Raw genomic sequence first — 14,546 nt, forward strand, 5'->3', positions numbered from 1 at the left:
AATCTCAGAGTCAACAGCCCCCACTCTCCCCTGTACTCTTAGGTCTGAAGCTTTCTCTGGGGAGGAAGGGGCTAGCTGGGAACAGAGGGAGTGGGTCAGCTGCCCATTAGAAACCAGTCCTCCCAGTCTGGCTGGTGCTTGGGGACAGTCTGCCTGGTCGTGCTTGGGATCAGAGTCTAGATGTAGGAGAAACCTCCAGGTTGTGAGCATTCGGAGAGAGGGACAGGGAAAGGGATCTATCGATCAATCAGTTGCATTTATTGATTATTTACTGGGTACGGAGCACGGTACTATGTGCTTGAGAGAGTACAGCACAATATAATAGACACATTCACTGCCCGGGAAACAAGTCAAGTTGCGCAGAAGAAAGTGGGAGAAAAGAAAATGAGAGCTTAGTCAGGGAAGACCTCTTGAAGGAGATGTGCTTTCAATGAAGCTTTGAAGGTGGGGAGAGTAATTGTCTGTTGGCCATGAAGAGAGAGGGCATTCCAGGCCAGAGAGGCAGGATGTGGGTGAGGGGTTGGCGCCGAGACAGACAAGATCGAGGTACGGAGAGTAGGTTGGCATTAGAGGAGTGAAGAGTGTGAGCAGCGAGGTGAGGTAGGAAGGGGAGGGATGTAATAACCTGTGTGGGTGCCACCAGGCTGAGAAGTGTACAAGTTTCTATTCTCCCTTTTGAAGAAAGTGACTCAGAAGGGATGGGAACTGGGCCTTTTGGTTGGTCCTGTGGGCTGGGACTGCTCCAGGACCTTTCAAAATTTGCTTTCGGTCTTTAGCATATCCTCGACGCTTAATAAATGCCATTACTCTACCAGGAGAGAGTGGTTCTGGTGAACTTTGGACCTCCCTTTCTTTCCTCCTGGCTGAGTCCCATGACTGAAAGAAAATCTATGAACCAGGGCAGGCGGGTTGAGGAGGTGAGGAGGGGCTGCAGGAGTCCCTCTTCCATCCCTATCTCTGGGCTCTGATTGGGGTGCCAGTGCAATGGGCTGAGAAGAAAAGCACGTGGACGACAACACCAAACTGAAAATCTGCCACAGGACAGATTTGGGCCCGCCTGAAGGGAGAGGGCTGCAGTCAGGGCTGGGGAGGAAGTCAGAGACACTGGGCCCACATCTGGATTTGGCGGATGCCAGGATCGGTTGTCCGCATCCTCCGGGTGGGACCCGAGTCCCTGTGGCGGCCTGGGGCAGTGGTGCCAGGCGCCCCTGGAACGGGGCTCACTCAGCCGGGACGGGCATCAGTGTGGAATGTCACCATAGCTCCTGGGGGCCCAAGCGGGGTTGATGGTCGCTAAACTCCCCCATTCCTCTCAAACTCTGGGCAGCTTGAGTCAACCAGGGATAATGAGCAGGATCGAGGCCAGACACCGGAAGGAGGCTGAAATCCTGAAGATGGAAGAGGCGAAAGAAGGCCTGAGCCGGCGGGAGGGGAGGATAATGACTGATAAATCCCCCCGGAACCCAGGAGTCTGGAAATCCTGCTCCATAGTTGCAAGACTTTTTGGTGCCCTACCACCTCATTTGCTGAAATCTGCCAAACATAAAATTTACTCCATCCCCCACCCTTTTCCTCTCTCTCTCTCTCTCTCTTTTTTTTTTTTAAGCAGCACCATTCAAGCCGGCCATGTTGCAGAGGTGGAAATAAACTGCCCTAATATTATATGTGTCTTGGAATAAACCCGGGTGATCTTTTTTTAAGAATTTAGCTATTGCCCAACACCCATCCTCCCTCTCCATCCCTCCTTTCCCCAAATCCATCCCCTCCCCAACCTTCCAACCCAGCGCTTTCCCTGAAAATGCACAGGGACCTCCGGCTACCTCCCCTTTCCTTCTGCCTCACGGGGCTGAGTCTGATGTTCTATCTGGGTAAGTGAGACCTTGCGGACCTCTTTTGCTCCCGAGTTCGGAGCAGCGGCCATGGCTCTGGGGCGAGATGGGGAAGGGGGCCGGGGACATGATGTTTTTTCCTAGTGTCTATGTCCTTGGGAAGGGGCGTGTGGGGGCTGGGGAGGGGGCATGTGCCTCTTGTCTTTCCCTCCCTTGAAATTGCAGTGGGGGAAAGTGGGGGGGTCGTTTCGGTGGCTGTATTTCAAAATTGCCTATGAGAACATTCCAAGGTAGGGAGGGATACCTGCTGGATTTTCCCGGACGTTGGGCTGAAGTGGATGGGAAGATGTGTGGTGTGTGTTGCTGGGAGGGATGGAGGGGACGATTAGTCCGCAATATCTTGTCATGGCATTTTGAGGGAGGCTGTTGCTACTGGGGACGAGAAATGGGGTGAGTCCAGGTCCAGAATCCTGAACTAGGGGAGAGGAGGACTGCAAAGCCTGGCTGAGAGATGGTCTATGCCGAGACTCCCCAGGAGAGTTTGTTCGTTGGGGGCCTGGGGCTGATCCAATTGATGGGGGCCTGAGGGTGCGGGACCTGGTAAACCCAAGGGGTGTCGTGATGACCCTGGGGGCCGGGATGAAGGAGACGTGATTAATCTGAGCTGCCCTGGGGCAATTCAGCAGGTGTGACTGGGCTGTGAGAGCTGGGGAGGGCAGGTGAGGGTAAAAGGGGTGAGGGAGGGCAAGTGTTCTGGAAAACCGCCCAGTGAAACCTAAGAAAGTCCCCTCTCCACATTACCAGGGCCTATAACCCTGTGTGCTGGGTAAGAAGGAAAGAGTGAGGGTTTCAGTTATTACTATTTTGTTTATTGTTAAATTGTACTCTCCCAAGTGCTTAATACAGTGCTCTGCACACACTAAGTGCTCATTAAATACTATTGACTGACTGACACGGAGCTCCTGGAGGGGCAGCAGGCCGGTAAGTGTCAGGGCCTATCTTCAATGATGCTTTAAAGCACAACCCCACCCAGGTGATTCCTAGTCTACTGAGACCCTCCCTGCCCCTAACCCAGGGTGTGGCTTGGCCTACCACAGATTTTGTTCTTGCCATTCCATGTCACCTGGCTGAAGGCCCTCGTTCCCGCAGGAAGAGCTGGGCGCCGGCCCTCACTGGTAGTTGTGTTGGAGATGAGGGGATGGGGTGGGTGGGTTTCAGGCCTTGAGGCTAGGGATGTAGCCACTCCAGGAGGATGGAGATCCCTTTTCTCTGGGCTTCTGTTTTTTCCTTGTTTTAAGTGGTATTGATTAAGCATTTATTATGTGGGGTTGATACAAGCTAATCAGATTGGACACAGTTCATGTCCCGTATAAGCCTCACAGTCTTAGCCCCCATTTTACAGATGAGGTAAGCGAGGCACAGAGAAGTTAAGCGACTTCTCCAAGGTCACACAGCAGACAAGTGGCTGAGGCAGAATTAGAACCCAGGTCTCTCTGACTGCCAGGACTGGGTTCTATCCATTAAACCACACCGCTTTTGAAAAACGAGGACACGGCTCCAGCCTGTGCCAGAGAAATGGGGATGACCCAGGAAACTCCAGCTCAGAGCCTCACGCCCCAGCCGTGCCCCAGCCCGATCCCAACTTTGCCCTGGACCTGCTCAAAGAAACCACACTCTCCCGGGACTCCTTGTCAGAGTATTGGCCACTGGCCTGCCGGAAATGAGAGGGGCCATCTGAGGAGGTTTGGGAGCCCAGTTCTGAGGGGCTGCTGGGGGATCCACATCCGGGCTGGATCTTCCCGGGAGAAGGCAGATGGTGTGTGGGGACGAGGAAGCAGAGAGTGGCTCCTCCTAAGGCCACCCCTAGCTTGGCTTGGCCAGCGCTTACGGTCGGATGGCCATCTGGCAGGACAACTGGGCCGCGGGTCCCAGGCGGAAGCAGCGCGGGCAGGAGCAGGGTGCCAGTCTTCTTGTCGGCAGCCCCGCTCTGGCTTCCCTCAGCGTCCTGGCTCTGAGCTGGGACCTCCCCCAGTGAGGGGTGGAGTTTGGGAGCAGGTGGACAGAGGCCCTGGAGAGCCAGATAGGCCTCAGCCCATATGGTCATGCCTCCTTTGACTTTTTTTGGCGGGGGGGGTGGATTGCAACGATAGGGATTGGGGTTAGACAGAAAGGAAATTTTCCTGATGGGGAAGACTGGGAAATGTCAGAGCAGGCGAGGCTGTGCAAACTCCTTGGGAGATCACGACCCCTGCCCTCCTCGACCCCCTCCAACCATCAGAGCTGAAGTTCAGCAATCTCGCCGGATGCTGGGGCACGGACTCGTTGGCTGTGGACTGACGCCGGGACCTGCAGGGTTTACGCTCAGGGCCTGGCGCTGAGGACCCTCTTAAATTTGCCTCCCGCCTGCCCTGTTCTGCCCTGCCCGGACTCCTTCCCCCTGCCCCCAAGCCCCCCGCAAGCCTTCCCCCCTTCAGCGGCTGAAAGCGCTCGCCTCTTTGCCCACCAGAGGGAGGGTGTCAGCTGACCGGGATTTGGTGCATTGGCCGGGCGGCCCTGCCCTCCTCGGCCTCCCCCGCACCCCCGGTAGAGACAGGCCCAGCTGGAGGGTATGTTGGGGAGGGGCAGAGGGGAAGTGTCTCTCTGAGCCTGAGCAACCCCCCCCCCACCCCAGGGGACACAGATGAGTCGAGCGGCCTAGGAAGGGGAGGAAGAGAACTGATTTTTTCCAACCTTGTGCCGCCTCCCCCGGCTGTCTGCCGCCAGCAACCCTGCCCCTCCATCTGTTCTCCTCACACCCGCCCAGCTGCCAGACCGGGGGGGTGGGGGTGGAGGTGGGGGACCCCGAGGGGAGGGGGGCGGGACTGGAGAGCCCGGCAGCCCCTGGGAAGAGCTCACGGCATGCCACCTCTGTGGCATCCTCCGGAGGATGTCTCTGCCTTTTCTTGGCCTCGTCTTAGCCCTGAGGTGTGGGCATCGGGAGAAATGAATAGGTGCCCATAAGTAACCCTAGAGTATTCAATTCTCTGCTTCCCCCCCCGGCTGCCCCTCCTCAAGAGGGAGGGGGTCTCTTCCATCCTTCAGTCCTGACAGAGACTTGGCGAAGGGGTCCTCTCCTATCCTCCACTCCTGTCGGGGCTGGGGGATCAGGGGTGGGGCTGCCCTATCTTCTGGCCCTGAAAGAAGTGCCTCTCCCTTCCTCCGGCCCTGACAGAGGGTAGTCTCTCATCCTGCAGCCCTGAGAGAGGGGAGTCTCCCCCATCCTGTGGTCCCATCAGAAGGGAGTGTCTCCCATCCTGCGGCTCTGACCGAGGGGAATCTCTCCCATGCTCTGGCCCTGGCAGTGGAGAGTCTCTCCCACCCTGAGGCCCTGACAGAGGGGAGTCTCTCCCATCCTCTGGCCCTGACGGAGGGGATTCTCTCCCTTAGCACCTGCAAGGAAGAGATTCCATCAAGATACCCGGGTGACCCAGGGGAGCAGGCTGGAGGAGTGGGCCGAGAGCCTGCCAGCTCTTCCCGCAGAATGGGAGGGAGGGGGAGGATGGTTCCCAGTGACCCAGCCCCCCTCGAGTTAGAGCAGAGGCAGTGGTGATGGCACGGGTGGCTCCAGGGGCGGTGGGAGGAGAGAAGGGCAGGAGTTGGGGAGTGGCACTGGGAGAGGTCGGTGGTCGGTTTGCTCTACAGGGTGGAGGGAATGACCCTCGTCGCCCATGCCCCATCCTGAGCCCCCTCTATGGCTGTCAGTGATGCCCACCAACCAAGCCCCGCCTTCTCCGCAGCCCTCGAAGCTCCCATTTCGGCTGAGGGAGGGAGTCTAGGCCAGGATAAGTGTGGGTACAGCTGGGCACAGCTGCCTCTCCATGAAGGCCCCTCTCCCATCCCTCCTCCATCCCCTCTTCCCACCATCCCCCCTCCCTCCGCATCCTGCAGCTGTGCCCAGTTCTCACAGTGAGGGGAGGCGGGCGGCGGTATCTGGCATTGCCTCTTGGTTCTTGCAGCTCCGCCAGTTCTGGGCATGGAGGTCTCTGTGCCCATGACCCTGAACGTCCTCAACGGCACCATGGCTCGCCTTGCCTGCACCTTCAACTCCTGCTATAAGGTGAACAACAAGCACTTCACCTTGAACTGGACGTACCAGAGCTGCCGGAACTGCTCCGAGGAGATGGTGAGCTTGGGGGGGCCAGGGTGGTGATGCGGGGTGGGTGGGCAATCCGTGGGAACTGCAGGACCTGGGCAGGCAATGGGGGAGGGATCGGAGGTCGTAGCAGGGCAGGGCGCTGCCCCTTCTTGGAGGATCCTGTCAAGGAGAGATCAATCAATCAATTGTATTAATTGAGTGCTTTCTTGTGCAGAGCACCGTACTAAGCACTCTGCCCACAGAGATGGGAGGAGTCAGAGGGTTGGACCAGATGATGATGATGATGATGGTATTTGTTAAGCGCTTACTATGTGCCAAGCACTGTTCTAAGCACTGGGGTAGATACAAGGTAATCAGTTTGTCCCATGTGGGGCTCACGGTCTTAATCCCCATTTTTACAGAGGAGGTAACTGAGGGTCAGAGAAGTTAAGTGACCTGCCCAAAGACACCCAGCTGATAAGTGGTGGAGCCGGGATTAGAACCCACAGCCTCTGACTCCCAAGCCCGGGCTCTTTCCACTAAGCCACGCAGATGACCTCGAGAGGTCCCTTCCAGCTCCGTGACTGGCTCTCTGGCCAGCTGTGGCCCAGGGAGGATTGGGGTGGGTGGGGGAAGAGAGAAGCAGCGTGACTTAGTGGAAAGAGCACGGGCCTTGGAGTCAGAAGGACCTGGGTTCTAATCCCGGCTCCGCCACGTGTCTGCTGTGTGACCTTGGACAAGTCACTTAACTTCTCTGGGCCTCAGTTACTTTATCTGTAACAAATGGGGATGAGTGTGAGCCTCGTGTGGTACAGGGACTGTGTCCAACCTGATTAACTTGTATCTACCCCAGCGCTTAGAACAGCGCTTGGCACGTGGGAAACACTTAGCTAGTACTGTAATGATTAAGTGGTCTGTGTGTGGCTTTTCACCCTTCCCCCGCTGCCCTCCTCCCCGTTCCTGCGATCCCCTCAGTTCCTCCAGTTCCGGATGAAGATTATAAACCTGAAACTCGAGCGTTTTGGGAATCGAGTGGAGTTCTCGGGCAACCCCAGCAAGAACGACGTGTCGGTGAACCTGAAAGACGTGCAGCTGGAAGACGAGGGCACCTACAACTGCTATGTGATGAACCCCCCCGACCGCAGCCTCGGCCACGGCAAGATCTACCTGCAGGTTCTCATGAAGGGTGAGCCGGCATTGGGGTGGGAGGGGAAGGACGAGGGGGAGGGGTGGGAGAGAGGGGAAAACCCGACCTGTCCCCACAGTTCGGCCTAGACCAGCCCTTCATATATTCTGGGTAAGGGCAGCTTGGTGCTGATGACTGATAATAGCATTGGTATTTGATCACTGTGGTACCCTCTCAGGGTCACACCTGGAGAGTTTCCGGTCCTCTACCAGTCTCGACTATGAGAGGGAGAGTCAAGCAGAGGCCTACCCGTTCCATTCCTAGCTTGGCCAGTGGCTAGCGAGTGGAAGGCCACCTGCTACAAGTCAAGACTCCCCTGTGCTGGGCCGCAGCAGCACGGGAGAGAGTCAGAGGCGGAGACTCGAGTTTACTGCTCGGAAGGAGGCAACGGTAAACCGTTTCCGTCTTTTTACCAAGGAAACTCTATGGATCCAATACTGGAACGATTGCAGATGGAGGTGGGGCGTTCTGGGAGAGATGTGTCCGTGGGGTTGCTATGGGTCGGAGACGACGTGGCAGCGTAAGACAAGGCAGATAACTGTGGTATTTGTTAAGCCATGTGCTGGGTCCTGTTCTAAGCGTTGCAACAGAAATTAGATAACCAGGTTGGACATCTCTCCTGTCTCCTCTCACTTTCATCCCTCTCTTTCCCCCTCTTTCCTTGCTCTCCTCTTCTCACCTCCTCTTCCCCCCCTCCCCTCCTGTCTCCTCATCTCTCCTCTCTCTTTCTCTCTCTTCTGTCTCCTCATTCATTCAGTTGTATTTATTGATCGCTTACTGTGTGCAGAGCACTGTACTAAGTGCTTGGAAGAGTACAATATGACAATTAACAGATACATTCCCTGCCTACAACGAGTTTCCAGGTTGGAGGGGAGGAGGAGACAGACACTAATATAAATGAATAAATGACAGATAGGTGCATAAGTACTGTGGGGCTGGGAGGGGGGAAGAGCAAAAACAGCAAGTCAGGGCGATGGAGAAGCAAGTGGGAGGAGAGGAAAGGAGGTCTTAGTCAGGGAAGACTTCTTGGAGGAGATGTGCCTTCAATAAAGCTTTGAAGGGGGTGGGGGGAGTAATTGTCTGTCCTATCCTCCTATCACCTCCTATCTTCTCCTTTCTTTTCCTATTTCTTCCTCTCTTTTGTCTCTTCCTCTCTCCTCCTGCCTCCTCCTCTGTTCCCTTCTCCTCTCCTTTCTTCACCTCTCCTCACCTTTCCCCTCTTCTAGCAACATGGTTTAGTAGAAAGAGCATGGGCTTGGGAGTCAGAGGACGTGGGTTCGAATCCCGGCTCTGCCACTTGTCTGCTGTGTGACCTCGGACAAGTGACTTCACTTCTCTGGGCCTCAGTTCCCTCCTCTGTAAAATGGGACTTAAGACTGTGAGCCCCACGCGGGACATCCTGATTACCTTGTATCTACCCCAGCGCTTAGACCAATGCTCGGCACATAGTAAGCGCTTAACAAATACCACCATTATTATTATTATTATTATTCCCCCTTCTCTCCCCCTCTTTCCTCTTCTCCCCCGTCCCTTCCTCTCTCTCCTCTTCTCTCCTCCCGTCTTCTCCTCGCCCTGTCCCCTACCTGTTTCTCTCTCCTGGTCTGATGGTTTTTGGGTTTTCTGGACGTCGCAAGGAGGTAGAAACTGGGAAGCGGGATGCCTGGTTCCCTTCCTGGCTCCGACCCGCCCGCCCGTTTATCGTCCTCCACCTCAGTTTCCCCCTTCCCTGGACACACGTGTGCGTGTGTGTGTGTGAGAGAGAGAGACAGAAAAATTATTCTCCCCTAGGCCTGGGACCCTCCCCCAACTCAGTTCCTTCCACCCTTCCCCAGCGCCCCCCGAACGCGACTCGACCGTGGCCGTGATCGTGGGCGCCTCGGTGGGCGGATTTCTGGCCGTGGTCATCCTCGCCCTGATGGTGGTGAAGTGCGTGAGGAGGAAAAAGGAGCAGAAGCTGAGCGCCAACGGCCTGAAGACGGAGGAGGAGGAAGAGGAGGGCAAGACGGACGGCGAGGGCAACCCGGAGGACGGCACCCAGTAAGGGGGGAGGGGGCGGGACAGAGGCTGGCCCCTTCTCCGCGCCCCCTCTCCGTGTCCGGTGCCCACGCCGCCCCCCGCCCCCGTGCGCTGCCCCTGAGCCGGCCCCCACACCCTCCCTCGCCCCCCGCCCCCCTCCAGCCCAGGTCCTCGCTTGCGAACCCCGGAGACCCCACGTCCAGCCAGAGAACTGGGGGGCTCAGAGGGTCCCGCTGCCCGCTTCAAGCTCAAAATGGGGTGGGGGCGCGGGGCCGAGGGCCGGACTCCAGCGCAAGAAGCAGAGAGGGCCGAGCCCCTAGGGAGAGGGGGAGGCCAGGGAACCCGCAGGGGAGGGAGGTCATCTTGCCTTTATTTTATATTTCAAAAATTCACCACTTAAAACCAGGTCGTGATGAAATATTTACATGAAATAATTTAAAATGACCCTAAACATCCCTCCTTCCTCCCTCCTTCCAAGATGCCACTGCTTTTTTTCCATGATCTCATCTATGTTCACGGTTTTCCCCATAAACCCCTTCTTTGGGACTCGATAAGTAACTATACGCACCGACTGCAGTCCTCTGGGACAAAGTCCCGTTTTTCGTCCCCAGACTATCGTATAGTTCTTGCCGGGACGTTAAGCTCCCCTATTTCAGACCCTTCATATCCTTCGCTCCCTGACATTTCGTGTCTTTCTATACCCGTTCCACCCCCTCTGTTTTCCGCTTTGGCTCCCCACAGCTAAATTCCCGAAGGACTGTTTCGTTCTTTCCTCTGATCATCCTTCCCGTTACACTAGCTTGCACTCATTCTCTAATATCTCCACGTAACGATATTATAAATAATAATAGAGGTATTTGCTATGCCCTGACTGTTGTCAGGCCCTGTATTAAGTGCAGGGGTAGATGCAGGATAATCAGGTTGGACACATTCCCTGTCCCTCATGGGGCTCACAGATCATCCCTCTTTATTGCTGTAGCGTACTTTCCCAAGCGCTTAGTACAGTGGTCTCCACACAGTAAGCGCTTAACAAATACAACTGAATGAATTAATTCAATGAAAGTAAGAGGGCGAGCAGGATGCCATCTTGTGCTCCTCACCCATACGGGAGCTCCTCTTTCTCCTTATCTTTAGGGCATCTCGACCACTTTCCGGGCACGGGCACAGGCATACACACACACACACACACACACACACACACACACACACACACACACACACACACTTTTCCTCTGCCATGTGGATTTTTTCAAGGTATTTGTTAAGCGTTTACCGTGTGTTCAGTTCTAAGCGCTGGGGTGGATACAAGTTAAAGCTCCGCCCCCCACTTCTCTCTCCACCTTCCACAAATTTAAAATGTACAAAATCCAAACCATAAAAACACCTCCCCTCTTTCACCACTAAATACGTGGTTTCCTTATCATCACTGCAATCCCTCGGCACCTTAGGGAGCCAAAGAAGGTCTTAAAAAATTATGTCAAAAAGGCACCAGACAGAAGCAACCCTCGGCTAAGAACACAGGGGCAATACATATGTATATTTGTACAGAAACACCCTGTGGTCCATGGTGAACAACCAAATTTCCCAAAGCTTCATCCATTCGTGTGCACCCACTGTCTTCCTTTTCCAGTTCTCACTCGCATCATCCTGCCCTCCAAAAGGGAATCCTAAAATCTTGGCCGACCCACTTTTGGTGGCCGTGTCATTGCTCTTTCTCGCCGTGGCCACCCGTTCCAGGCTTATCACTGGGCACTTCTCTTCATTCCTACTGTTAACCAAAACCCCCAAGTGTCCTCCCAATACTTAAAAGCCATGCCCACATCCTGCACCTCTACCAGTGGTGCTTTATGTGAGCGGGGAATGTGTCTTAGTAGAGTGCTCCGCATACAGTATGCGCTCAGTAAATAACTCTGACTGATTGCAATGCCTTAATCGGCTTTTACAGGCACGTGGTCTTTCCCTCCGCCCAGCCACTGATGGATTGATTGATTGTAGGGGACGGGGTCTGTGCTCGGCACAAAGAGTATGGGCCGAGGACACACCTGTCTCACCCCCTCCGGACCTTCGATTCTTCCCTCCGTCACCCCTTGACCTTAGGAGGCTCCCCATGATCTGATTCTAGGAGGCCATGTGTCTGCCTTCTGGAATGCCTTAGCCCCCCGAATTCTTAGTTATAAACTAACGACTCACTCTGTCAAAGGCTTTCTCCCGGGCTAGGTTCACTCGGTATCCACTCCGCCTTCCTTAGCGTGTAAGGAGACCACCCGTAAACCTTCCAGACAATCAAAAGTCCTCCTCCCCCCTGCCTGGACACCTTTGGGTCTTGTGGATAGTTTGCCCGTCATCCCCTCTAGTCATCTCACCGGATGCCGGCGTAGATTCAATAGCCCACGTTCAAATAGGGCTTGCGGCCTCCGGTTGTTAATGTCCTCCTTGTCCCCCACAAGAAAGTGCCTCCTCGTTCTCATCTCCTTGACCCCTTCTCCCGACCCCATTCTTGAACCTTTCACGGCCCCTTGGTAAAACTCTATCGTCAGTCCGTCCGAGCTCGGGGTGCTATTTCTGTGAACTACCCACATCATCTTTAGCCCTCGCCTGCTGGACAATCTCTCCTTCTAATGCTTTCTTTCTTCTTCTCCCCTCCCACGGCATCTCCCCCACTTTCTTCTTTAAAAAGTTCCTTATAAAAACCGATCGCCATCCCCAGGGACATCAGCTCTGTCCATCTTCCTTTGTCCTTCAGAGCTGCCATCGCCCACTCCTCCTCCCTCCTCTGGATGCAACCTAGAAAGTCCTGGAACAGATCTTCCCACCAGGCCTGACCTTCCCCTCCCGTCCTCTGTTTCCTTATTCTTTCTTCACACACCACCCTCATCTTCTTCTTGAAACCCCCCAACCTCTGTCAGAGTTACTTAGTCTCTCTCCAACCTCCACCGCCGTTCATTGCACCCTCTTCCTCCTTCCCCCATATGAAATTTATAGACATTTTTCTTTTAAAGCTCTCACCAATCGAGTTCCTTTTGGAGGAGCAAAACAAAAATAAACACCAGACACCTCCCTTCCTGTTCATCAGCGCTTTCATAAATTCCTTCACTCGCACATTTTTAAAAGTCCGTGCCCGTCTTCCACGTCCCCCTCCCAAATTTAACAGTGGCCCCCAAGGTCCTGAAGACAGTCACCGGGGAGTGGTCCGAGAAGCGGGTCTCCCTGACCTCCCGCCCGGTGGCAGCCACTCTTCTGGACAAAGATCGGGGCAATGCCGCAAGATGACTTGGGCTTTTTAAAAGTATGGCCTCTGCTACAGGTGAGTCCAGGGGAATGCAGCTCCTTGTCCAGAATGGGCCCACTGAGCCATCTGGTTTGGGCTGGGCACCAGGTGCCCATCACTCTAGAAAACTTCACAGGGGGCATTTCGTGGGCACTGGAGAGAAGGGGCAGCTGGAGAGCAGAGGGACCATCTCAGGTGACTTGGCTCCGGCCCCTTCCGCCATCTGAGTTCCCTCTGCCCTGTGCCCCCTCCCCCCGGGAGTCGGCTCCATCCCCTCTCTTCAGCCTCTGGTTCCCTCTGCCATCAGTCCCACGGAATCTTGGCTCAGGAGTGAGATTTGTTGCGTCCTGGCTGGGGATGAGCAGAAATTGGGCCGATCCTGCCCTGCTTAGCTCAGTCCGACCATCCCAGGCTGGTCTTCCCTCCTTAGCAGTCCCATGGCCTTCCTGGCCTTCTGCCTCCCATCGTGGAGGGGGTGGGACGGGGGCTTTCCGAAGTCAGGGAGTGGAGATCAGAGGTGGGACAGAGGGAGCAGGGTCAAGAGGGGGAGGCGGGGGCACCCACTAACCCCCTCTCCTTTCTGCTGGGGCAGTTGGGGAGAGATTTTTACCGTCACTGCCATTTCCCCAGCTGCCCCAGAGGGTGTGAATGGGTAGATGTGTGAGTCCGAGTTTTGCCTGGCATAATGGGTTTGAGTCTCAGCCTTAGCCTGGGCTCCTAGCGAAGGTGGTTCAGCCTGGATCTGCCCTAGTCCACTGGCAAGTCTGCTGTTCCCACCTTTGCTCTTCCCCAGCTTTACACATTGCTCCAGGGCCCTGCCTGGAGGGGTGTGTGTGTGACATCTGTCCCATAACAGGGACCAGGTCCAGCCCCCCGACCCACACATATCTGTCCAGAGGCCCTTGGTGGCCAACAGCCAAACCGGCAGAGGAGTAGACGGGGTCCAGCTTCCATTGGCAGGATGGACTTTTGTGATGCTTGACTGCCAGTGGTTCCAGTCTACCAGATGGAGGGACCCAGAGGGAGGAAAGAAGGGGGATGGCAGGCAGAGATCAGAAAACTGCCAGCTAAGCTCTTCAAGAGATGAGGGAGGGGATCGTTGGGGACGGGGGGATGTGTCCGATTCCACCACTGTAGCCGATACCCAAGCCAGAGATGTGGGGGATTGGAAAGCCGGTGGTTCTCAGGGATGACCCGGGCAGTTGGGTAGGGGTGGGGGTGGGGGTGACAGGAGGAGGGAGAGAGGAAAATAGCTTTTCTAGAGGAAGTGAGTCAGGGGGACCCCCGGCCCCAGCGCCATTTGTCAAGGCCCTTCAAGTCCCTTCCAGTATGTAACTGCCAATTAAACACACTGCCAGCTGGAGGGGACCCAGCCCTCATCAGGGGGAGGGGGGAGGACTCTGCAACCCTAGCTTTGGGGACAGCGGAAATCTTCCACCTGTTGTTTTTAGTGACCCCGAGGGGATGTGCTTGTGCTTATGCTGCCCGGCTCCGGCGCCTGGTCTCTCCCTAGGGACGGTGGGGGTCCCTGGGGAAAAACCTAGTTTCCCCCCAACCCCCATTCAGCCTTACCGAGACCTGCTCTTCCACTATCGCTGGGCAAGTACCGATGGATCCCCGGGGGAGCGGGAGGCAGGCTGCTGGACCGGTAACACCGTTACCCTTACCTGCAAGCCCGTCCTAGTTTCCTCGAGATTGTGGCCTCCCTCTCGGGGGATCTGGAGGCAGAGGGGAGGCTGTTCCTTCTGCAGAATCAGTGCAGGGATGGACGAGAAAGCTCAAGAGGGCGGGGCCTCGCCTCGCTAGGAGCCTCAGCTTTTCGGGTTGGCAACAGGGCTGGTTTGGGCTGGGAGGGGGTTGAGGACTGGAGCCCAGAGTGGGAGGCGGAAGGAGGTTGCTGCTGGATGGTGGTGGTGATGGAGGCAAAGACACTTACTTGCCAAGGGGAGCCCTCTGCCGCGTCTATTCCCACGTCTTCTAGCAGGTCCAGATGGGCCTCCGGTTTCCTTCTCCTCTGACCCCACGGGGCCCCATCTCCATGCCCATCCATGCCACCCTCACAGGGCAGCGACGTGACTCCCAGGCCCACTTCTTCAGCAGCATGATCCCTGCCTGCCCCGCGGCCTCTAGACC

General features: G+C 55.9%; 1 protein-coding gene and 1 non-coding gene across 2 annotated transcripts; both read left to right on the top strand.

Annotated features, from left to right (window-relative positions):
- The first annotated feature begins 557 nt into the window (after positions 1–557).
- Positions 558–9,622, top strand: SCN2B (sodium voltage-gated channel beta subunit 2). Its single transcript, XM_029075335.2, has 4 exons — positions 558–1,868; positions 5,825–5,991; positions 6,919–7,129; positions 8,962–9,622. Exons 1-4 carry the CDS (start codon positions 1,799–1,801, stop codon positions 9,168–9,170), a joined length of 657 nt encoding a protein of 218 aa, XP_028931168.1. The 5' UTR covers positions 558–1,798; the 3' UTR covers positions 9,171–9,622.
- LOC114815263 lies at positions 7,298–7,435 on the top strand. Its single transcript, XR_003763027.1, has one exon. It is a non-coding gene; the product is annotated as a small nucleolar RNA SNORA7 (small nucleolar RNA).
- Positions 9,623–14,546: the final 4,924 nt, after the last annotated feature.

This window comes from Ornithorhynchus anatinus, chromosome 11, assembly GCF_004115215.2.
Source record: "Ornithorhynchus anatinus isolate Pmale09 chromosome 11, mOrnAna1.pri.v4, whole genome shotgun sequence".
Classification (NCBI taxonomy): Eukaryota; Metazoa; Chordata; class Mammalia; order Monotremata; family Ornithorhynchidae; genus Ornithorhynchus; species Ornithorhynchus anatinus.

Bases quoted from the DNA above. Each gene is read 5' to 3' on its own strand.
- SCN2B (XM_029075335.2), top strand. From the start codon at position 1,799: ATGCACAGGGACCTCCGGCTACCTCCCCTTTCCTTCTGCCTCACGGGG. The intron at 5,992-6,918 runs GTGAGCTTGGGG...CGATCCCCTCAG, and splicing joins GGAACTGCTCCGAGGAGATG to TTCCTCCAGTTCCGGATGAA. The intron at 7,130-8,961 runs GTGAGCCGGCAT...ACCCTTCCCCAG, and splicing joins CCTGCAGGTTCTCATGAAGG to CGCCCCCCGAACGCGACTCG.